Source organism: Pyxicephalus adspersus, chromosome 6 (genome assembly GCF_032062135.1).
Source record: "Pyxicephalus adspersus chromosome 6, UCB_Pads_2.0, whole genome shotgun sequence".
Taxonomy (NCBI): Eukaryota; Metazoa; Chordata; class Amphibia; order Anura; family Pyxicephalidae; genus Pyxicephalus; species Pyxicephalus adspersus.
In genome coordinates this window covers 16,152,401-16,175,578 of record NC_092863.1, presented here as the reverse complement: position 1 = coordinate 16,175,578, position 23,178 = coordinate 16,152,401, and the positions used below count along the sequence as shown (strand labels likewise).

At 39.8% G+C, this 23,178-nt stretch overlaps 1 protein-coding gene across 1 annotated transcript in view; it reads right to left on the bottom strand.

The window, feature by feature from the left end:
• Positions 1-12,642: 12,642 nt before the first annotated feature.
• Positions 12,643-23,178, bottom strand: part of JUP (junction plakoglobin) — a 50,969-nt gene continuing 40,433 nt past the window's right edge. The window contains exons 7-15 of the mRNA XM_072414758.1: positions 21,598-21,701; positions 18,812-19,150; positions 17,561-17,716; positions 16,407-16,526; positions 15,268-15,418; positions 14,639-14,760; positions 14,507-14,546; positions 14,049-14,192; positions 12,643-12,855 (exon numbers count right to left, since the gene is read on the bottom strand). Coding sequence (XP_072270859.1) covers positions 14,062-14,192; positions 14,507-14,546; positions 14,639-14,760; positions 15,268-15,418; positions 16,407-16,526; positions 17,561-17,716; positions 18,812-19,150; positions 21,598-21,701 — 1,163 coding nt within the window. The 3' untranslated portion in view covers positions 12,643-12,855; positions 14,049-14,061. The remainder of the gene's footprint in view (positions 12,856-14,048; positions 14,193-14,506; positions 14,547-14,638; positions 14,761-15,267; positions 15,419-16,406; positions 16,527-17,560; positions 17,717-18,811; positions 19,151-21,597; positions 21,702-23,178) is intronic.

The following is a 23,178-nucleotide window of genomic DNA, read 5'->3' as shown; positions in this document are numbered from 1 at the left end:
TTTGCCTATTTATTACTGACCAAAAAACTTCCCACTAAGTAAATGTTCGAAAAATATAATTTAGGCTCTGATTTTGAGCCGCTTTTTCCATTCAAAGTGATGGTTCTTGTTCTTGTTTCCAGTACGACCTATAATATATGAGAACATTCATTAGAAGAGAATACCTCTTTCTTTAACTTGGAACACTGGTCTCCTATGGACAATAGTAAGGCTGAGTATTATGTTTGGGGGGCTTAGACTTGAGATCCAGGCACTCTAAGGAAATAAGTTTGGGCGCATGCTCATGTTAATGTTTGTGCCTATATGAAAGGATGTGAACAGGATATTCGTGTGTATGCCCACAAGTGTTCCTCAAGTAACCCAAGGCAGCCTAGTCTGATGTCTGCTGGTCTAAAACTAATCTAGCAGCTAATCTAACAATGTTCCTGAATCATATTAGGTAAATCAGATTGTACCCCTGTCTTGTTCTGTGAATCACCCTCTTGTTACGTTGTACGGGCTGTATGGCCTCTAAACCATTGACCTTGGCCTGTTCCTACATTGCCTACTGCTTCTGTACCACACTTGCCAACACATTGATGACCCTTTGTATGTTACATGAACTGCATCTTTGTATCTCAATTACTGCCACCTGTGCCCTCCTGGTACTCAGTTCCTACTGTCATCAACATTAGGGCCAGATTGGCACAAGAAGCTACCTCCATCACCTTGGGCAGCCACCAGGTATGTGACAGGCACATTCACCGATCTCTAGTCTCCACTTGTATTTATGGAGGGTCTATGGAGGTCCACATAGGCTGAACTTCAAACATTTCACCTCCATGGCATTAGGGATTGATGAAAGTACATCAATTAGGTACAGTAACATTGTTCATGGTGTCTTTTCAGTGACAAGGACATGACCTTACTGAGAAGGTGATCAGGTATTTTCTAAACGTGATGTAAACATTCTTCTACACATCTAAGATTGGGTGAAATTCCAATATATTACATTTTTGTTTTTTGGGGTTTAAATATGCTTTAATTTCAGGAATCCCATGCTCAGATGGCCATCCAGAAGGTTAATTGTACGATCTTTTGCGTGTTTCATACACCCAGTAGAAGTTGTTCTTGCCCTGGGGATCCCTATTGTCAGTCAGTAAAGCTAGAACATCTATTTCTGAACAACAAATGAACAATGAATCAGCACTTCAGGTGCTCTCATTGACTTTATTTACAACACGGGATTTGGAGGACAGCACCTACTTAAGGTGCGTACACACTTCCAATTTTTATCGTTCCAATCGAACGACGAATGATCGATTGGGCAAAAAATCGTTCGTAAAAAAGTAACCAACGACGCCGACGAACGAGGAAAGTCGCTGGAAACGAACGACCGGACCGGCGGATCGGATTGGACGACAATCGTTGAACATCGTTCGTGTGTACGGTCGTTCGTTGATCGTCCATGTTCAGAGCATGCGTGATGAACGAACGTCCGTTCACTTTCCTGTCGTGCACATAGTTCCTCTATCGCTTAAACGATCGTATCTATTGTGTGTACAATATCTACGAACGATCGTGTCGTTACCTCTATGTGCAGGATCGGTGCTATACGATCGTTCGTGTATATCGTGCAGGAACGTTCGTCGTTCGTTTTCCGACGATAATAATTGGAAGTGTGTACGTAGCTTTAGAGTTCTTTGGCCCCCTAAATGTGACCTTCAAGGTCCTCCATCTGAGAAAGACATTAATGTGACGCTATAAGGACTTTTGATAGTAAACTTTTTTTTCATTTTCCTCCCATTGTGACCCCTCTTATGTGTTGCTTTTGGCGTACAAAAGAAAGGAAAACAATCCCACAGAGATCACAGGGCAAGAGAAATATGAAAGATGTCTGTGAAAGCTCTCATTCACCCAGGTCATTGTATATCTAGCAGTAGTTACTTACATTTAACTGGTCTTGTTTTTGGATTGATGAAAACGTTTCACAAATCTTACAGCTGCTTCATGAAAGAACCTAAACCAGAACATATATGCTGGATAAATACAACCTACAGAGCAGCTGATTGGAAATTCACCTCTGTTTGGATGGAATGGGTGTGCAGAGAAGGGTACATTGGGGAATCAGATTGGTAAGGGTTGGGAGTAATGGTGGAACAGGCAGTGGTGCAGCAGGTGTGCTGAAGGCAAGTGTTGTAACAGATATATTTGGGGAGGGGCAGTTTTGTAACTGGTCTGGAGGCGTGGGGTTGGGCAGAGTTATACCATGTGTTTTGTAGAGGAGGCAGTAATCCACCAGGTGTGCAGGGACAGTGCTGTACCAGGTCTTCTGGGGTAAGGGGAGTGATATACCTGGTGTGCAGGGGCAGTGTTGTTCCAGGCGTGCTAGGAGGGGGGGGGGCAGTGTTGCAACAGGGGTACTGGGGGCTAGGTTATAACAGGTGGACTAGAAGGGGGCAATGTTGTAATAGGGGTACTGGGGGCAATGTTATACAGGTTGACTAGAAGGGGACAATGTTGTAACAGGTGGACTAGAAAGGGACAATGTTGTAATAGGGGTACTGGGGGCAATGTTATATTAGGTTCACTAGAAGAGGGCAATGTTGTAATAGGGGTTCTTGGGGTAATATTATATTAAATGGACTAGAGGGGGGAATGTTCCAATAGGGGTACTGGGGGCATTGTTATACCTGGTATACTAGAAGGGGGCAATGTTGTAATAGTAATACTGGGGCAATGTTATAACAGGTGGACTAAAAGGGGGTAATGTTGTAATAGGTATACTAGAAGGGGGCAATGTTGTAATAGGGGTTCTTGGGGTAATATTAAATTAAATGGACTAGAGGGGGAAATGTTCTAATAGGGGTACTGGGGGCATTGTTATACCTGGTATACTAGAACGGGGCAATGTTGTAATAGTAATACTGGGGCAATGTTATAACAGGTGGACTAAAAGGGGGTAATGTTGTAATAGGGGTACTGGGGGCAATGTTATAATAGGTATACTAGAAGGGGGCAATGTTTTAACAGGGGTACTGGGGGTAATGTTATACAGGTTGACTAGAAGGGGGCAATATTGTAATAGGGGTACTGGGGGCAATGTTGTAACAGATGTACTTGAAGGGGGTAATGTTCTATTAGGGGTACTGGGGGTATGTTGTAACAGGTGGACTAGAAGCGGGCAATTTTCTAATAGAGGTACTGGGGGAAGTTTTGTAAGAGGTGGACTAGAAGAGGGCAGTGTTGTAATAGGGGTTCTGGGGGCAATATTATATAAGGTGGACTAGAGGGGGGAATGTTGTAATAGGGGTATTGGGGGCATTGTTTTACCTGGTATACTAGAAGGGGGCAATGTTGTAACAGGGGTACTAGAAGGGGGCAATATTCTAATAGGGTACTGGGGGCAATGTTGTAACAGGTGGACTAGAAGGGGGCAATGTTGTAATAGGGGTACTAGAAGGGGGCAATGTTGTAATAGGGGTACTAGAAGGGGGCAATTTTGTAATAGGGGTACTGGGGTAATGTTGTAACAGGTGGACTAGAAGGGGGCAATATTGTAACAGGTGGACTAGAAGGGGGCAATATTCTAATAGGGGTACTGGGGGCAATGTTGTAACAGATGGACTAGAAGGGGGCAATATTCTAATAGGGGTACTGGGGGCAATGTTGTAACAGGTGGACTAGAAGGGGGCAATGTTCTAACAGGGGTACTGGGGGCAATGTTGTAACAGGTGGACTAGAAGGGGGCAATATTCTAATAGGGGTACTGGGGGCAATGTTGTAACAGGTGGACTAGAAGGGGGTAGTGTTCTAACAGGGGTACAGTGGAGTCACAGACAGAAACAAAAACTTAACACTGAATTTTAAATTCTTCCTCACGCTTTCCTAGGTCTAAGAATAAAGTCTAAGAAGAAACATCTTGGCTGGAGGTATAAGGAGCACATTTGGAAACAGACATATAAATCCTACATAAACTTTAAAATAACAAATGAAATGTAAAACAACATCGGATAATGGATTAGCCAATTCATTTTATTTCCTGCAGAATTTTTATGAACATAATACGATTTGTCTAGGAGGCCTCTTAGGGGTTAATAAAGAAATGATTATTTTTAATACCATATTTCCCAGGGGTTTATTACTGCAAGAAGGTGCACATATTGTGCTAATTATTGCACTGACTGGCTGGTTTTATTTAATTACAGCAAGCCTGACCCCTGGTGGCACAATACAAAACTACTATGGTCAATGGATAGTCAATTAAAGCAGAAATCCAGCATTATTGTGTATATACAAGGGGCATGTATATTCTTAGGTGAAATGTGTTTTTTGTGTTTCTTACAAATCTGGGCAGTAATCCAGCATGACACTGCCTATACAGGAGCTTCCTGTAATAAAGACCAGTCACTGCTGCATTAACTCCTTGTTCAGGGTGACTGGTCTTGTATGTGCCCCTCCTGTAGTTTTCTGCAGGTAGTGACTGGACCTGTGAACCTCTCAGCCAGGGCCCCATGAAATCCTAGAAAAATGAGCAATTGCTCCTCTTCATGATACCAATGACCTTATGGCTATCTGTAAGGGTGACATTCTTCTCAATGGCCAGCAATGTAATAGGCATTCTTCCTACTGACCACCATACTAATATACCATGTGCTGTGGATATAGTAATTATAGAAGGGGTTCCTGGAGACCTGAAAGGCATTTCAAGGGTTCCTCTATGTTAAAAATATCCAGAAAGACTGCTGTAGAAAGTGAGAAGAATTCCTATCTTAGCTTCTTCTGTGGACATTTTTGGATATCCCCCCAGTGAAAAGCCACCAAGAGTGTGAACTTTCTTCCATTCTATTCAAAACTTAAAAAAATACATGTAGATATTTTTTTAAGGTTCCCAAAATCCCCAAAGTACAATTATGCATTTTATAAGTTGTTTTCAATTGTTTAAAATTTGCATTTTTCATAGAAAGAAAGTCTGGTGATCTTTTCATAAAAGTTCTTGTTTAGGAAATATCCAATTATGGCCTCACCAATGTTCTTGCCTTCAAATCCCATAACAGAGATTCTATGTGATCTTGTCAACACATTTAATTGATAATGGTTCACCCATGCTATTACTGAATTTAGCTAAAACTAGTGTTATACCCGGAGGCCAAAATCCAGAGAAGCTCCCCCAGGTGGGTCTGACATTTCAGGGCAGCACCTGTGTTGTATGGCACCACTTTTTGGTACATTAAAGTGTATTGGCAGCCCAATTCTTTGCAATGGCTTACACAACACACAATAATGCACAAAAAAAGCAACATGACTACTTTCTGGAAAGGAGTGCAAAACCCCGCTACTGGACCACAAAGAACCAAAGTGCATTTAATAATTTGGGTAATCCCACAGAGTTCGGACTTTTTGAAACTGGTTGTTTACAGAAGAACCAATGTGGTTCACCATCGTCAATCGGTTCCCAACCGCCTAAACTCTTGGTTTATCAGTGCAATGAATTGGAGCAATTTCAGATGCGTAGTCCCATGCTTGGTTAGGCACTCCAGGGAACGTCTATAAATTCTGAGGAGCAGTTCTAAGAGTCAACTGCGATGATGACTGGGCCATCTCCTGTCCTCTTGCAACAAAGACAAGGTTACTGCATTCAACCGCTGTTCATTGTGGTTGGAATAGGGCCCCATTCAAATCAATAGAAGCGGATGACTACTCAATGGTGGCAAGAAGCTACATGATTCAACCAGGAATTATGACGCAAACCACCACAAATGCAAACATATGCAAATGCGAGCAAAAAATGGTTCCTAACTGATTCTTTTCAGTCATATAGGAGTGACTGGAAATTAAGTTTTTGGTAACACTGGTAAAGACATCAAAAAAGTAAAGGACAACCGAGAAGGAAGTTAGAAAGGGATTTGTTTCTAAAACATAGACAGTCACTTCAAATGAAACAATAAATCCTTGCTTTTCCCATGTACATGGGTGATATGGATGGAATTCACGACTATTGATTTATTTAAATTCTGAATGAATGATGGGATTATGAGTATATACAGTTTTATATGAACATTATGTATTGTGTTGTTTAATTTATTTTTATTGCTGATGTATTAAATTTGAATTAATTTAAAATGTTCTTACCTACGTATTCATTTATACAATATTACAATATTGGAATCAGTTGAGGTGTCCACACAAAATCCCATTTAAGATGGAGCATCAAACCTTTTGGTTTATATTTTATATTGGTCATGGTGAAACCTCTGATGCTACTTAAGAATAAAGTGTTGTTAGATAGTGCCTGGTTTTACCACATGATCTATTTTTTTCCATTATATTCATTCAAATGTACCTTTAGGTATCATCACATGCAGTTCTGGAAGATGACTATTTCCAGATCCAACGTTCACCCTACCTAATATTATGTAGCTTTACTCTCTTGTGAACTTGTTTCTCTCTTTTCAATACTAGCCAAAGACGACCCATGTTTCAATAAATATCCACTTGATGGCACCAATGCCATAGTAAGTCTTGCTGTGAAATCTAGAAAAACGGCACAGCTTAAAACACCGTATCTGAAATTAATACACCCTTTTAGGAAAAAAAAACATATCCTAAACTTTATTTTTTCATACACATATTAGGGGCTCCTATATGACAAACTGAGTCCCAAATCTAGGTACTTTGCACAGGTATGAAGAAAACATAACATCCGTCTGAGTCTAGTCGACTCTCATTTGTGCCCCACAATTTAAATTTTGGCAAAGATCTAACAGTCATGAAAAAATCTATTCCCTATATTTGTGGGTGGTAGCAATAGCCTGTAGGGTCCTGGGGTGCCCCGCCATAGCCATCCCTGTGTGTTCCCACCAGGACTAGTTCCAGATGTCCCAATGTTGTGTGTTCCAACATACACAGCAATTAATACATTTAGAATACATCTCCTTTTTTTGAGTATGGCTCATTGGGCCTGATTTAAAATAACAAGTTCTAAGACTGGAGAAGATACACTTTCGTCAGTGAAGTTGGGTGATCCAGCAAACCTGGAATGGATTTCTTCAAATCATTTGCTAGCAAATGTTTTGAATCCTGGACCAGATCCATTTCAGGTTTACTGGTTCTACCATATCAGACCCATACAAAGGCTGGCAGACAACAAACAATATTCGAAAACTTCCATATAGAACTCTATTTTACAGATACAGATTCTAAGAGAAGGAAAGGCCTTGGTCACACTTTTTTGGCATAAGGAAGTAATTTATAAATGTGCTGTAACGGAAACCTTTTTCGAAGGACAATGTACCTCCTTGCAAGGCAATGCATGTTGTGAAGAATTTGGGGTTTGAATGCATAGACCACTCATCAGATCTTGCACCATCTACTTGTTTGCAAAACTTTAAAAGAATTTGAAAGGGAAGCCATTTTCAAATAATTTGGAGGCGATGATAGCAAATTAGAATTTCAATTTCCAGACAACAGAATTTTTAAAGGGATGGAAGATGCTTGTGATACGATGTGCCATATGTAAGTGCCGAACTTCGGGGTGGACATGTGGAATAGCATATAAATGTAATGCCTGTAGGTTATTTTGTTCTTCCAGTCTAGAAACTTTGAGAACCTTCTTATAATATATTTTTCATTGCCAAGTTCCTTACAGTCCCCATCAGAAGTTCATTTACTGGTAAAAAAAAAAAGCCTTAGATAAGCCTACAAATACATTGCTAATCATCTGCTGAAGTGGTGTAAGCTTGTTCTCATTATGTACTTGAAATCACTTTGAAGTCTTGCAAGATCAACTTTATGACCTAGAGAAAATGAAGCATGCTAAAATGTTTTGGTGCTCATTAAATAACCCCAATGCTACATAGACTGGTGGAGAAGTGTTGCCATGTTCTTCCTGGTTTGCTACACCGTGTCTTTGTTTAAAGTCTGTGCTCAAAGCCATGTACAATACACCAAATTACCATCAGTAAACGTAGGAGTGCAATAGTAGCAAAGACTGATCGAGAAACATCATTGCTCATTCCTTATTAGGGTCAGCCTTTCTCTACCTTTTTTACCATTGAAGAACCCTTGAAATAACCTTCAGAACTTCAGGGAACCCATGACAATATTAAGTATATTCACATCTCACAAGCATGTGGGTCAGTGGAAAGAATACATTTTACATTGCTGGGCATTGGAAAGAATGCCACCTTTACAGACTACAAAAAAGAATATTGGTGTTACATACAGTTAGGTCCATAAATTTTTGGACAGAGACAACTTTTTCTAAGTTTGGTTTTGTATATTACTACAAATAATTTAAATGAAACAACTCAGATGCAGTTGAACTGCAGACTTTCGGCTTTAATTCAGTGAGTTGAAAAACACTCTCCAGGAAGTAGGCGTATCGATATCCAAGTCTACCATAAAGAGAAGACAGCATGCAAGCCACTCATAAGCCTCAAGAATAGAAAGGCTAGATTGGACTTTGCTCAAAAACATCTAAAAAGCCAGCACAGATCTGGAAAAACATTCTTTGGACAGATGTAACCAAGATCAACCTTTACCAGAATGATGGCAAGAAAAAAGAAGCCGTGGAACAGCTCATAATCCCAAGCATAGCACATCATCTGTAAAACATGGCGGAGGCAGTGTGATGGCCTGGGCGTGCATGGCTGCCAGTGGCACGCGACACTAGTGTTTATCCATGATGTAGGACAGAAGCAGCCGAATGAATTCTGAGGTGTTCAGAGACATACTGTCTGCTCAAATCCAGCTAAATGTAGTCACATTGATTGGGAGGCGTTTCATAATACAGATGGACAATGACCCAAAACATACAGCCAAAGCAACCCAGTTTATTAAAGCAAAGAAGTGGAATATTCTGGAATGGCCAAGTCAGTCACCTGATCTGAACCCAACTGAGCATGCATTTCACTTGTTGAAGACTAAACTTCGGACTTGCTCATTGCTCAAGGAACTCTCCAGCAACCCCTGGAGAAACCCTATGTTCCATGAAACCCTGGTTGAGAAACACCGATCTAGGCACTTGTGGCTGAGCAGAAGAAAACCCTACAAAAATAGAATCAACATCATATAAAAGTCATATGAATTACCTTACAAATTATACAAAACCCATACTACAGTACCTCGCTCTTGTTAGATAGAATGTTCAGGATTCCTGTTCTATAAATACATTGGCTCTGGCTACAAGCATTGTAGAGGTTTCATGTTAAGATGTTTTGACCATGCTTAAATGCATTGAGTTTACCACTGACCATGCCTAAATATGCATTGAGTTGCTGCCATAGGATTTGCATTACCAAGCAATGGGCATTCATAATAATAAATTGGCTAGTGAATATATATTTCATCTGTGTATTTATCCATTCTCCTGGAGTTCAACTTTAACTCCTTTTTAATAAATTTAATATAAACCAAACTACGTAATAATTATAAAAATAAAAACCTTAACTCGTCTACTTGTAATAATGAATACTCGTCTAATGAATATGCCAAGTTGATGCAAACAACTCAGTATCAAGGTAAGCTTTTAAATAAGGATTAATCAGCCTATAACAACACATTTCTGTGCAAAGTTACACTTTCACATAGTCTGCAATTGTCATTGAGAAAAACAAAACAATGGAACACACACAACGAAGTGGATTAATTCAATTTATTGCCAAAAAACATCAATATCAAACAGGAAGGCGTGGGATGTATATACATGTTCAAAAACCAGAACAAGGATTCAGTGAATTTCCAGAACAGAGTTATGCACAATCCTTTTCCCCCCCCCATATCAAACACAAACTGAATTATATGCAGATAACATTGGACATTTAACATAAGGAAGTTAAACTTAATTTTAACGATGTTATTTAAAAAAGTGTAAGGAAAAGGATTGAGTGCACATCACCATCACAAAGTAGGGGCAGAAACTTGAGTATATATTACCATCAATCGGGTATTTTAAAAAAATGAACCCATAGAGCCATTATGTCCCACAAAGAGACTGCCCCCATTTTGTTCACAGTGACTGTAAAATGTCAATTTTTAGGTCATGGACACATGTATCTACTTCATTATATTGGTACTGAGCACCATTCACTTCTTGGTAAAACGTGCTCAATTGGCATTGAAAAAAAAAAAGAAAGTGATCCCAGTAACAAACCCAGACACTTCCACAGTGTACAACCAAAGTCAAGCTCAATAGGACCTGGTCCCATTGCCCATTCAATAAAGCTTACATGTCCCGGGGTGAATGAAGCTCAGTCCCAATATAGCATTTTGGAAAAGCATCCATTGTTCATGTCCTCTTGTATTTCAATAAGCAACCAAATATACACAGAATTGCATGGTTAAATTCTCAGATACCATAAACAACCATTTCTATGATTTCATAGTCAATAGTAGATATGAACAAAATTCTAGCAAAATAAAAAATATATATCTGAATTTTTGAGGTTACTAAGCCCTCCAAACCCAGACATATGGATATAAGCAGTAGCACTTGCACAAAAAACAAAAAAATGTTTTATTTAGTGGTAACCATTTTACAGAAAAACAAGACATCCGAGTGACTAGAGCTCATGAAGAAGAGAGGGAGAAAACCCCTAACGGGGTATGCCCAATAATAGCCAACCAGAATCCCACTTTTTCATACATGGTAAGTTACCTAGTTGACAACTCCATTGGTAGTTAAAATACTGAAAGCTTATTTTTTGGACTTTGGCTCAGAAACTCCCTAAATATCATTTAAAGGGGCCTTCTCCAGGCTGCAAATGGTGACTACACATAAAGAGCAAACTGTAAATAAAAATGTGCCTATAAAGTCAATGAGCCAAAAATAAGATATAGCTTGTGTAACTTTGCATTAAAAAAAAAAATCTGTGAGGTCAATTGTGCAGTTTGGTAAAAGAAAAACCTGTAGGAGTGAAAAAAGGAATGCAATAAAAAAATAAACTAAAGCTCACCACACTCATTAAACTAATTCCGTAGAGTTACATGTAGCATGGAGGTTCTAAAATGAATTAAGGCTGAGGCTAAGTTCGTGGATGGTTTAAAGATCCTGACGGGCATTCAGTGGCCCAAACCACCATGGTTAAAAATGAACAAGCTTTGGCATGGTTTTAACTAGCTGTCGTCAACCTTGTTAACTACAGGAAGCCACTTGAAACGTTCAGTAGGCAACCACACCACCTTCTAATCGTCCGTGTCCAATAATGGTTTAAGTCCAGTGGCACCCACATGCTATCCATTGAATGTAAAAAAAACTTCATTGTTTTGGTGAACAAAAAGAAAGGGCTTAGTCTTTAGGTGTGAAGGCATGCAGGGAAGGTGGTCCCAGGAAAGGCTTTTTTGGCTGTCTGCAATAAAGCTTTCCCATTCAGCTGATGCCATGTGAGTGCCATTGGTTCTTTATTACTACTTTTAAATTAGCAGTAATTTTAAGGGATTCGGTCGGTGACCAATGACACTGCCGCAAGGATAAAAGGGAGCTGTTCGCTAAGGCATGGAATGAATACATTGTACAAATTAACCTCTCGTAATTTCCAGCTAAACTCTACACCCAGCTAACTTCAAGAACAAGCAAGTTTGTAGATTTGTCTGCCTTACAGCTACTGGAGACTGATCAAACCGCCAGACGAAAGGGAGTCCATCATGTACCACAATTGGCCCCAACTTGGACTTTAAAGCAATTGGAATAAAGAATGTGCAAATAGGCAGGTAGAGGAAAATAGTGGTGTGAATTTCTTCATTTGCCTTGTTCTAGCACCAGTGCAAATCTGTGTTCAGGGCCAAGAGGCTGCAAAAAGAACTAATGTTATGTTAAAGCTGGGGTCTCTCCGCAGAGATTTCAGAAAGGAGAACAGTAAAAGTTACCAGCCAGTGACCCTGGAAATAGACTATTGTTTCTATGCTGCCTTCTACCCCTAAATGTGGGATTATATCGACACTTTAGCCAAGTTAGATAAAACATAGTAACACACATACATAACACTATTTTCCTGCACATTTTACGTAAATATGCAGATAAAAAGGGAACTTCGATCGGGCTTTAATGTTACAATAGGATTTTTTTTATGAAGTAGAGGGTTAAAAAATTGGTACCACTTTATATACTTCATCATCTCTATTCTTTCTGGCTGACTATATATTGCACATACCCATATGGTGAACACACCAGATTACTTGCTAATGGCACTGTGCTAGTCCATGGCATGGGATCATAATGGGTCTCTACTGAAAGTTGTGTGATAAGTGTGCAACAAAAAATAACAGAAATGAGGGTTACTTTTGGATTTATTCACAAAAAAATGATTACCACTGAACATAAATTTACCATAGAGACAAGATGTTAAAGAGTAGAGTCATACATGGAAACCAAAAGGAGAGGCTGGAACATTACTCCCATGTGCACCAAGTCTTCAAATATGGAATCGTTGAGGCAAGAGCACTTCAGAAGTTAAGTAACCAAAACATAATATTTTTTTTCTAAATATATGTCTTAAATGAAAAAAAAAAATCTTTGTAAAAATAAAATAAGGTCAAGCGTCAGACTTTTGCATATTAAACATTAAAAAAGAAATATATTTATATATATTTATAAATCTATAGAAAAAAAGGCTTTAGGCCAAAAAAAAAAAAAAAAAATAAAATTGCCTTAAGGAAAAAATTTTATAACCCCGAAGGCTAAACAGCATAGGTTATTACACAGCATTCTAAAAGCAGAACCCCAGATGCTGAGAAATTATGGAAAAAAAAATGATCCCGTGCAAAAGTCTATGAAATAAAAGCTCTTTTTAAAAGGGATGCTTCAAAGGGGAGAGGGGGTGCAGGAACGTGGTCTTTGTAGGCACTTCTGTCTTGCTTATGTTCTTCCATGGAATAGGTCTAGAGAAAAGAAAAAAAAGGAATGAAAAAAACTGCATGTGTAAAAGAGAAATAAAAGGCATTGAGCTCTGTACGGATCACAAAAGTACCAAAACCAAGCAAGGGTTTGTCAAAATATTGAGCAATCATTTGTGCTTAGAAAAGCGAATATGAACATTTTCCATGCTCATGAATATCACTGTTTTCAGGATGCTGGCAAATCAGGCAATAATAGAGGAAGGAAATTTGTAGAGCGTCAGAGATCAAAGTGCACCACAGGCAAGTGTATGATATGGAGAATGGCCAATACCATGTGGGGAAAGTGGTAGTAGAAGCCTAATATATATTATTAATTAGCAGCGTTCTTCCCAGCCTCTTTTAGCGGGGTGCACCACCCGGCACTTTTTAGTAACCACTTGGCAGTTTTTGGGTGGTTACTGAAAAGTTGGGTTACATTACAGGGGTCGCCACCCACCTACAGCTTCTTTCCACCCAGTAAAAAAAAAAAAACTTTACTGAATTAGCATTCAGGCCATTGCATGCATAACTAATTAGTCCTCTTGACTGGAGGCATTTAGGGTTCCATTTATAACAGAGTGGACATTGTGGATCTGCTCTCTGTTACAGTGCACTGCATTTGGCACACCTATTCATAAAAGTCAAACTTCATGGAGTTCCGTTCAATGAGCAGGAACAGATACATGATTGGAAGAAGCAGCCATGCGACTTTTGGCAAGTCAAAGCACAAGGTGTGGCTCTACTGCTTTATAAGTGTGCCACTGACCCACAGATCTCATCTGATCTCTCATTTTACAGATTACTGCCAAATTCCAACAGCAGCTATTATCAGCCAAACACTTATGGAAAGATGTCCGTTCTGCAGACACCCAACAAACTATATTGGGAAATGCCAAGCAAATCTCAACTGACTGGTCATACCGATCCAACAAAATAGGCTAAAATGGCCTCAATGCCTGACTTTCTTACTTGGAGTTGCAAACCCAGCACAAGCTTTCTTTGCCCGTTTGCTTCATCAGCTACTCAGACAATAAAAAAGCCAAAAGGATTTGAATGTCAGGCAGGAAATTTAAGATTGCCAAATAAAAAAAAAAAAAATCAGCAATAGCTGCCACTATTAATCTCCCATGGCTCCTTTCAATAAAAGGATACAAGGGTAATGCACATCAACCTGACAGGTTGGTAGTAGATTTTACCTTGTGCATAGATTTAGGCCATCATGTTATTGTCGGCGTATATCCGTCCTCCGTGGTCACTGTACCCATCCATTCCATATTCTGGCTCCAGATCACCCATATGATCAAGAGGAATTTCTTCGCCATACATGCGGTAGTTGTCATCTGTGGAGAAATTATAAATTTTAGTGCTGAAAGCATCATCAAAATGAAAGCAGCAGAAAATAACAACCTGTCCAAAAGCTGGCTCGATGGTTGTCTAAAAGGATTTCGACTTTGCATGAATACATCTTTTAAAGATACTCGAGTCAAACAAAATATATATTTTTATATAAACAGTCAAGCTTGGAGCTCAAACCCACAGTAGCATGGCAGAGAATAGCCACAGTGCCATTATGTAACCCTGTCGTTACGTGGCTGCAAATGTTATGAGAAAATTGTTTAGCGTGTCTATAAAAATAAGATGGATCAGTACTTACCATCAGTGTAAGGCTCACCAATGGGGATCATACTCTGTGCCTAAAAAAGAAAAAACATGTTACAGAATTTAGGTGCGGAAACAAATACACAAAGTGTTCAACACATATTGCAAAACAAAAATGAGCCCTTACCGCTTCCCAGGCTGCGGGGTCCTGGCGGAAGATGGCGTTTGTCAGCTCAACAGAAACTCTCTTTCTGTAGTCTGGGTTCTTGTCCTCAGAGATACGGAACAGGACAGCAGCAGCATAGGTAGCTGAGTGAAGAGAAAATCATTATTAATATTAATAATAATAATAATAATAATAATAATAATATGACCTCCACAGAAGGACCATATTCAGAGACAAATCTTCAAAAAAACGTGGGACCATACGAAGAAATCTATAAAGCCTTTAGCCCAGCTATTCTCAACCAATGTTTTTTGAACCATGGGGTTCCCTGAGCTGTATTTGCTGTAATGGTGCCTGCATAGCTGCAGGTCCAATGCCACTTGGTAGAGCCTGCGGCATGACACCAATAATCACTTTAGTTGCGCTCAAGGCCAGTATTCTTCTTTTGTTTTTTTAGTTTTTCCCCAATAACCTCTGATTCGTCAAAAATTAGGAGAGATTTCCCCAAGAACTAAAAAAAAATATTTCAAGGGTACATCTTGGGTAAAAAGGTTGAGAAAGGCTGCTTTAGATGAACAGACAATAAAACAACAATTAGCCCACAAAACCCAGCAAAAGTTCATATATACTTTAAATGGTGCCCAGCTCACCTGTGCCCTCATTGTGGGAATGCAGAAGTTCCATCAGAGGAGCGGATGCACCCTCAGCATCAATGGTATCTGCTGCTTCTTTATCTTGAGCCAGTTCACACAGCACTCCAGCTGCCACCCTTTGGATGTTCTCCACTGGGGAATACAGAAGCTGTCCAGACACAAAACAGAATGTTAATAAAGTTAGCACAGTGAATGAGACATCAGCACTAGGTGAATAATGAAATCTATATACTGCTGTTGGCTCAAAGGCTTCCAGAGAACACGTAAGCAGTTTAGGAACCATACCGTGCAGAGGAACAATTGACAAGCCTGAGCGATGTCATCCCTGTACAAGACAAGCCTGCCTACAGACCACGTGCACCAGCTCTTTGTAATCTATGGCCAATGATTTAAAGAAGAACATTCCCTAGCTTGCAGATGTGAGACAATCCTCTTTCCCAGAATAGATTGGAGGGGCAGCAAGTGTGAAAGCGGAATAGGAGGTGACCGTCCCTTATATTTTGTCAATTCTATGTTGTAATCGATAGTCTAATCTCATCTAGATGAACTGGGAGTCTCTAGATAAACAAGGATGCAAGAGATTTGAAAAACAAGATTAAATTGTATCCACTAAGAACTCTAACCTCTCTTTGAAAGATCACACAGAACTACCTATCATATTGATCCCCCAGCCAATTACCGATAAATCTATTGCTTTGACAGCAAAGCCTGCCTGTCACTGCAACGGAAATATGGATCAAGATAATGGAGCAATTAGCTGCACAAATTACTAATTAATGAGGCTGCGTGTTTCCAGATCAGAACTTCCAAGCAAATCTACAATGGCGTGCACAATCCAGCATTGGAATATCCAGGGACTGTTGGAAAGTGAGCACTCTGCGAAATGTGCACACGTATATTACAGACAAGCTTTTGGTAAGCCCTGACAATGGTTATAAAGCCAAACAGGTCACGCAGAAGCCACTGTCATGACTGACACAATGCAGAAACTGTTTCTTGCCAAGATTCTGCCAAAACATTGGATGCAGTTAACATAAGTCAATAAAAAACATTTTATCCATCAAATAGCTCATCCATGTAAATGAGATTCAGAATCATTATGACAGCTTGTATAGGGGTGCAGCACACAGCCTTACCTGTACAAACAAGGGGATGGTGTTGAGCTTGTAGATCTCCATGCGGTTCATGGGGTCCCTTGCCAGGATATGAAGAGCTCCAGTGCAGCCTTCCACAATTTCTTCCATTCTGACACCATCCTGGAGAAACACGAAGCAAAAGTTAGTAAACAAACTGATGCAGGCCATTATTGTCCATGCATTTATTTCCAAATAGAGCCCACTTTTTGAGGCATCTACTCAATAAATTTGAAAACTAGCTGCCATAAGAACTTGCCATAATACATGGTCTAGTGTGGGTGCACCTATACATTATAGTGGGACACTTGTCACCTTGAATGGTGGTATCCCTAAAATATGACCCTTAAAGTTAAAATATAACATTGAGCTTCCTAGTAAGTGAGGGTACCTAAGCTCATAGCTGAATATCTACATTATAGTGGGACTGGCCAATACCAGAACACAGTGTGTCGCTACATATGGACCTCTTTGCTAATTAGCATAGAAATCTGTGCACACAGGCTGTTAAATTTAAAAATATAACAAAGTATCGGTTGGGGAGTAAAGAATATAGTAATATATACCCTAAATAGCTTTACACATACCCCTACTTCGATTTCCTGTCCGTGTGCTGGCCTGCTTATTGAATATTATTACTGCCTGAACGTCTCCACACCTGGAATGAGCTGCACAGTGACTTTAATAAGTCAGGCTGCCAATCTGGAAGGCGATTTTGTCCCTCAGGCCAGCAATAGAACAGACTGTTGTGTTGCCAGCTTACCAATCCAGAAACCATCATCTATTTACCAGATCGTTTAGAGCGAAATGAGAGCATTTCAGCTGTCACTAGAACTTGAAGGATATAATAGGTTGGTGGCTTATTTAACCCACTGGTGTCAAAAAAAAATAAAATATTTTCTGAAGCACTTTTACACGAAGTATAGTTTCACAATAATTCTTAAAAGCCATGCCTGTGCTTGTCCCTCCAATATTCACTACCAACCTGCATTATTCAGCTCTCATTGGACCACACAAATAAATAGAAAATTCAGGCACTTTATCAATCGTAAATTGGCCACTCCAGTGGCACCGGGAGCCAACATTAAGTGAACACACCAACTTTTGTGGCACAAAATATGAACTTAAAGAAAAGCATTTACTCTTTGATAACTCACCGTGTATGGTTGCTGGGTTCCAGAAGCTGCGTGCCGTTGTGCATCCTGATGAGCTTTAACAAGCAGCTGAACCAGACGGGGGATGACACCAGCATCATGAAGTGGGGCATGGTTGGCAGGGCACAGTGCCAGGTTTCGGATCAATCCAATAGTTGCCTTTAATAATAAAAATAAATAAATAAATACACCAGCAAGGACTTCTTGGAACTTTTTTGATTCTTGACATCTCTTGCAGTTGGGAGACTTATGGAAACCATATTCTGCATAGGAAATTGGAGGTGGTTACCTTCCCTTGAACATTCGGCTGAGCCCGTCACGCATGCATTTAGTTTTTTAGTTTATTTTTTAAAAATTTTAAAAGACCGTAAATCACAGAACTTCTAGAGAAATGAACTGTCATTCTGTGCATGCTACAGAATTAAAGGTGTACAATCTACTCCTGCTATGTAATTCAGCTGCTAAAAATCATGGCACAACCCTAAGCCAGTCATAAATTGAAAAAAAACAACCAACGAGAGGTTAGTGGTTAAAAATCTATAATACAAAGATGGTGGTGTGGTTGCTTTGCCTATGGTGGAATGCGAATAGTGGGGAGGTACACCAGAACAAAGCATGCCTTGTACCATGACACTTCCAGGAAAAACTGAATATGGCTAACCATGAACCAAAACTACCCAGATATGTCACATATTTTAATTCTACTAGATCACATTCCACTGAGATAAATTGAGCTCTGGCAGCTAATATATTCATGACTTACATACCCTATTTAGCAGTGGAAATGGCCATCTTGATGAGGGCATGGTTTTACCAAATCACAGTCTTCCTTAAAAAAAGGAGTGGCTTCACCAAATGCTAATGCCAAATTCTCATTTAAGTGGAATTAGGCGATAGATGTGCCTCATATTACAGATATTCAGCTATGAGCTTAGGTACCCTCACTTACTAGGAAGCTCAATGTTATATTTTAACTTTAAGGGTCATATTTTAGGGATACCACCATTCAAGGCGACAAGTGCGCCCTGTACGGATAAAATGAAAAAGGTTCTATTTTCCTCCTCAAGATTGTTGCAGCTTTTGCTCATTGTGAACCTACTTACGAAGTTATCACTAGAAGAAGAAAGACCACAATTTCCACCCTTCCTTGCATTTAATTACTCAGTATGGGTGTACATCTCCTCAAGTGTCTGTTCTTAACAGAGACATTGTCCTAAATAAAACCTTATATAGTTATACAATCTGGTTTCTTACCTTGACCAATGGCCACTGGTAGGGCTGGCCAATCAGCTTGACAATGGCTGGGATACCATAATGAAGTCTCACTGAGTTCTGAGCCACCTCGGCATCTGGGTGACGACTGGTAAGATGGCGCAAAGCGCAGACTGCTGGCTCAGCAATATCATCTTTGTCACTCGCTCTCAAGATTGTGTGGATCAGAGACTCCACTCCGTTGCTTTGGGTCACCAGAGTTTTGTTGCGGCTGTTGTTGCAGGTCAGGTTGGAGAGAGTTCCGGTGGCACAAGTGAGGACGTTCACGTCGTCGGAGCTTAGCTGGTTGACCAGGATCTTTAGCACATTGTCTAGGCCTTCCTATAAAACACAAAACAATTTGGTATTGATAAACTTTATCCCACAAGAGCCAACCAATAACTACAACTACCTGCTACTTATGTAGGAATTATTTGATCTATGTGAATATTTTGTCACTCTTAGTAATGGTCATTGACCTTTGATTGAGCTGTAAACACCCACATCCTACCTGTGTAGATTTCACATTATAAAGAGCTGGCCAACCAGTGGTTAAATATTTCAGTAAATTCGCCCATGTAGTTGTAGCATTTTCATTATTATACAGGTGTGATCTCAGCCCATCAAATATATCATCTCCTCTGGATTATGAAGGGAGTGATTAGGGTTGTAATTGGAAATACATGGGACAAGCTAAGGTGTGGCACGCTCATAAACCACAAACCATTGCAGGCAATCAGAGAACATTACATGCAAGGTGTGTGCTCACTCTCACAGGTGCACACACCCATGTTTGCTTTATGCTCATAATAAACTTATTGAATATGTCACAGGAGAGAGGTTTGGGTGGAGCAGGGAACTCCAGGCATTGCAGAATGACTGAGGGAGAATGAATCAAGGACACTTTGATTGCAAAGTGTTGCTTTAAAATTCAGTCTTTTAGAATCGGTACACAAATCTGAATTGCTGCAACAATTTTCACGGCATATTTATAACTATGCACTAATGTGTTAAGTAACACCCCAATACAATATTTGTAAGCTGCATTGTATAGTGCAAAAAAAACTGATGCATGTCAAATTTTCAGTCCACGGGTATAAAGTGAGTAGCTATCACATGCTTAGTCTTACATATATTTTTGACTACTGTGTAAACTTTGTGATCTGTAGGATTAGCCACTAGAAGGAGCTCCCCATTAAACAGCTTTATATAGAGTGCATATATATAAAATGTGAAACGCAAGTGCTATGTAGAGCTGTACAGCAAGAAACGGATTGTGCTTCACAATAGTTTCTAAAAAAGTACCAAAGTCTAAGAATCTGTACATTAGCCAGCAAACTTTTTTTTTTTTAGGTGGCCAGCCATGGCAGCCTACATACATCTCACAAATGGAGTACTTTAAACCAATAATTTGGGATGTCTTTTGTAGGATAATTTTTTATTTGCTGCCTGTCCAGCTTCAGAATATTTAACAGTTCTTAGACTAGAAAAGAATAGATCCCCACCCAAATTATTTTTTTTGGGTTAACTATTCTCCTAATCCAGGCAGAAAACACTAAACTCCAATGTCAGCTGTCTCCCGATAGAAAATAATGGCAGCAGGGAGACAGAATTTACAGATCACCTTTCCCTCCGTATATCAGCTCATTTCTATGAAATCCACTTCCTTTTTTGGACTTTGTAAATCATTTCTGTACTATTAAAGGGAAGGAAATGGAGAACTCACATGGGCTTATTTGATAAGGCAGAGCAAAGGGAAATGCCAAGCTACACAGATGAAATAAGCATAATGGAAGAATTTATTTTTGGTTATCCAGCCCTGAAACTTTCAGTCTTGGCACCCACACAGTCCTGTCTACTAGAGGATAGGACTGGATTTCTGTTCTGCTGCAATTCAATAGCAATACAGGTCTTCTTCCCACCCACAGCCTATGGACAGCAAAAGGAGAAGCAGCAGGTGGATGAGCTTATTTCTTTGCCATTCAGCACAACTGATAGGCTTTTCGTGGTGGATTTTCCCAAATACTTTAATGTAAAAGTAGTCACAAGATTTAACCACTAAACTGTAATGTGTCAACTGACACGTCAGTAATTATTCCCCAAAAAGGTGCTATGACAGCAAACCTGCCACGCAAATAGTCATAAATGCCCTTCTTAAGACCAATTCCATTAAAAAGTTCGCCAATAGGGGATTTTCCCTAAAGCGTGTAACTAAACCCAAAAACCAAAAAAAATTAACTTAATCATACTTTGTATAGTGGCTTCATGTTCTTGTTTTAGATCAGTAATTCTGCAAATAAAGAATTCCCTGACCCTGGCTGGACTGGTATATTCCTTCTCTACATTACTATTACATGGGGGTTAATAGCATTGTTCTTGCTTCTATTTCAGAAGGAAGTTCATGGCATGTCCGGCAAGCCACCACATCTGAAGAACGGTAAGCTGCAAAAAAATCTTTGTTCTTGGGTTTAGCTATCATTTAAATGTCTGTTGTCCGAGTTAAAGTCTCCTGCTAGCTGTATCTGTATCTTGATTGCCCACTAGGTTTGTAACTATAACTTTAATACAGCTCAGTGACCAAGATTCCCTCTGCATTTCACTCATTACGGCTGGAATTTGGCCAGTCGTTCAGGATTCACAAGTTCTCGTAACTCTTACCATCTATAACAGATGTTCTAAATGTGAATCTTCTGTAGGAATGTCACTTTTACAGTCTATGTGGGACTAACCATATCCCCGACTGGGTAATAATGTGCAGAGACAAGGCAGATGTTTAGCAGGTTCCTCACCTGTTTGGTGGCCACATCAGACAAGTTCCTCAGAGTCCACAGGCAGTTCTGCACAAGTCTGGGGCTGGAGCTAGAAAGATGCTTCCCAAGAGCCTGCATTCCCCCTGGAAGACAAGATGATGAAACCAATTAAATACAGCTGTGAAGAACTCTGCTGTGGGGCAGACAAACAAAGAAGGTAGTTTCTCTGGCAAGAAAAAAAAAAAAAAAAAAACTGAAAATGTGAAGAACAGGGACATGGCTTGAGGCAGCCGTAACCGACATGCAGCAACATGACAGGTGCCTGGACTAGCAGATCAAATATTAATCAATGGAGCTCAATCGCTCCTAACTCTGACATCACGTAGTCTCCCTTGGGGACCGAGAGATTCTGGTGTAATTAGCACCTAAAAAGAAAGAATTTTCACTTTCATCCCTGATAAGATGGAGAAAACTTTACCCAGAAGCCCTTGAGGCAGACAGTTATAGTTTTGTTGTGAGATGATTACAAAGCATTTAGCGAAATTTTTGTGCAATATTTTTCCTGCTCTTCTAAATCTTTAATAATCCTTTCCAACGACTGCATGATGCATGAACTAGCACTGTACATACAGCAACGTTGTGCTATATGGAGAGGGAGAACGACAGAGCGGCACCCCGCTGCGATCTCCTTCCTTTACTTTCATTAGGATTGTTCCTCATCTGTAGATCCGCCAGGACAGTTGTTTGGATGATGAGTGTTGTACACGCGCCAGTTTCTCATCCAATATCAGCCCTGAGCCAAATTTTGGATGAGAACCATCTAACGTGTGTACCTAGCCTTACTTTTGTCCTGGTGGCTATTGTTATTAGATTACAAAGTAAACGGAAATGTAAACATTTTACAGTACAGGATGAATTGCGGTAAGGAACTTTGCAATTATCCAGCATCTATCAACTCCTGCACTTTCGGTCATAGACAGACTGCCCTCACTGTGTAGAGGATAATTGGTTTTGTACCGTGCACTGCCTGTAGTTTTATTTTTTGCAGGTAGACTATGGTAGGGAAGATCTGCCAGATCACACTCACAAACTCTGTTCTTTGCATGGGATATCTGCACTCAATGCCATTTTACAAGGTAATATTAGGGTTTTGGAAAGGCATTTGGTGTGCAGGGGTGTATATCCAATGTAGCTACCGAGGAATGAAAGTTTTTGTGTCCAGATGTTAGGCTATAAAAGAGAAGACTTCCTCCCATTTTAAAGACATTTTTTTGTCCCCTAAGGGATACAGCCAAAGAAAACCCTCATCAGTTAACCATGCTTTATGCACTGAAAAACTGTCACACTGTCCATTCTCATTTCTCTGAAAGAGGAACCTTTATTTAGAACATGTAAACCTAAAAAAACAAAAAAAGAAAAAAAACAGCTAAATTGAAATCCTACCTTTTGAAATATATAGCATTTAAAGTAACATTGGAGTAGCCATACGCTATGTAGTTATGTGTTGGAAACGAACACTATCTGACTGCCAAACAAGTTTCAACAGGGATGCTGTACGCCCTAAAATCTTTGATGGTCTGTAATAAGCCTAAGGCGCACACACACACACACACACACACA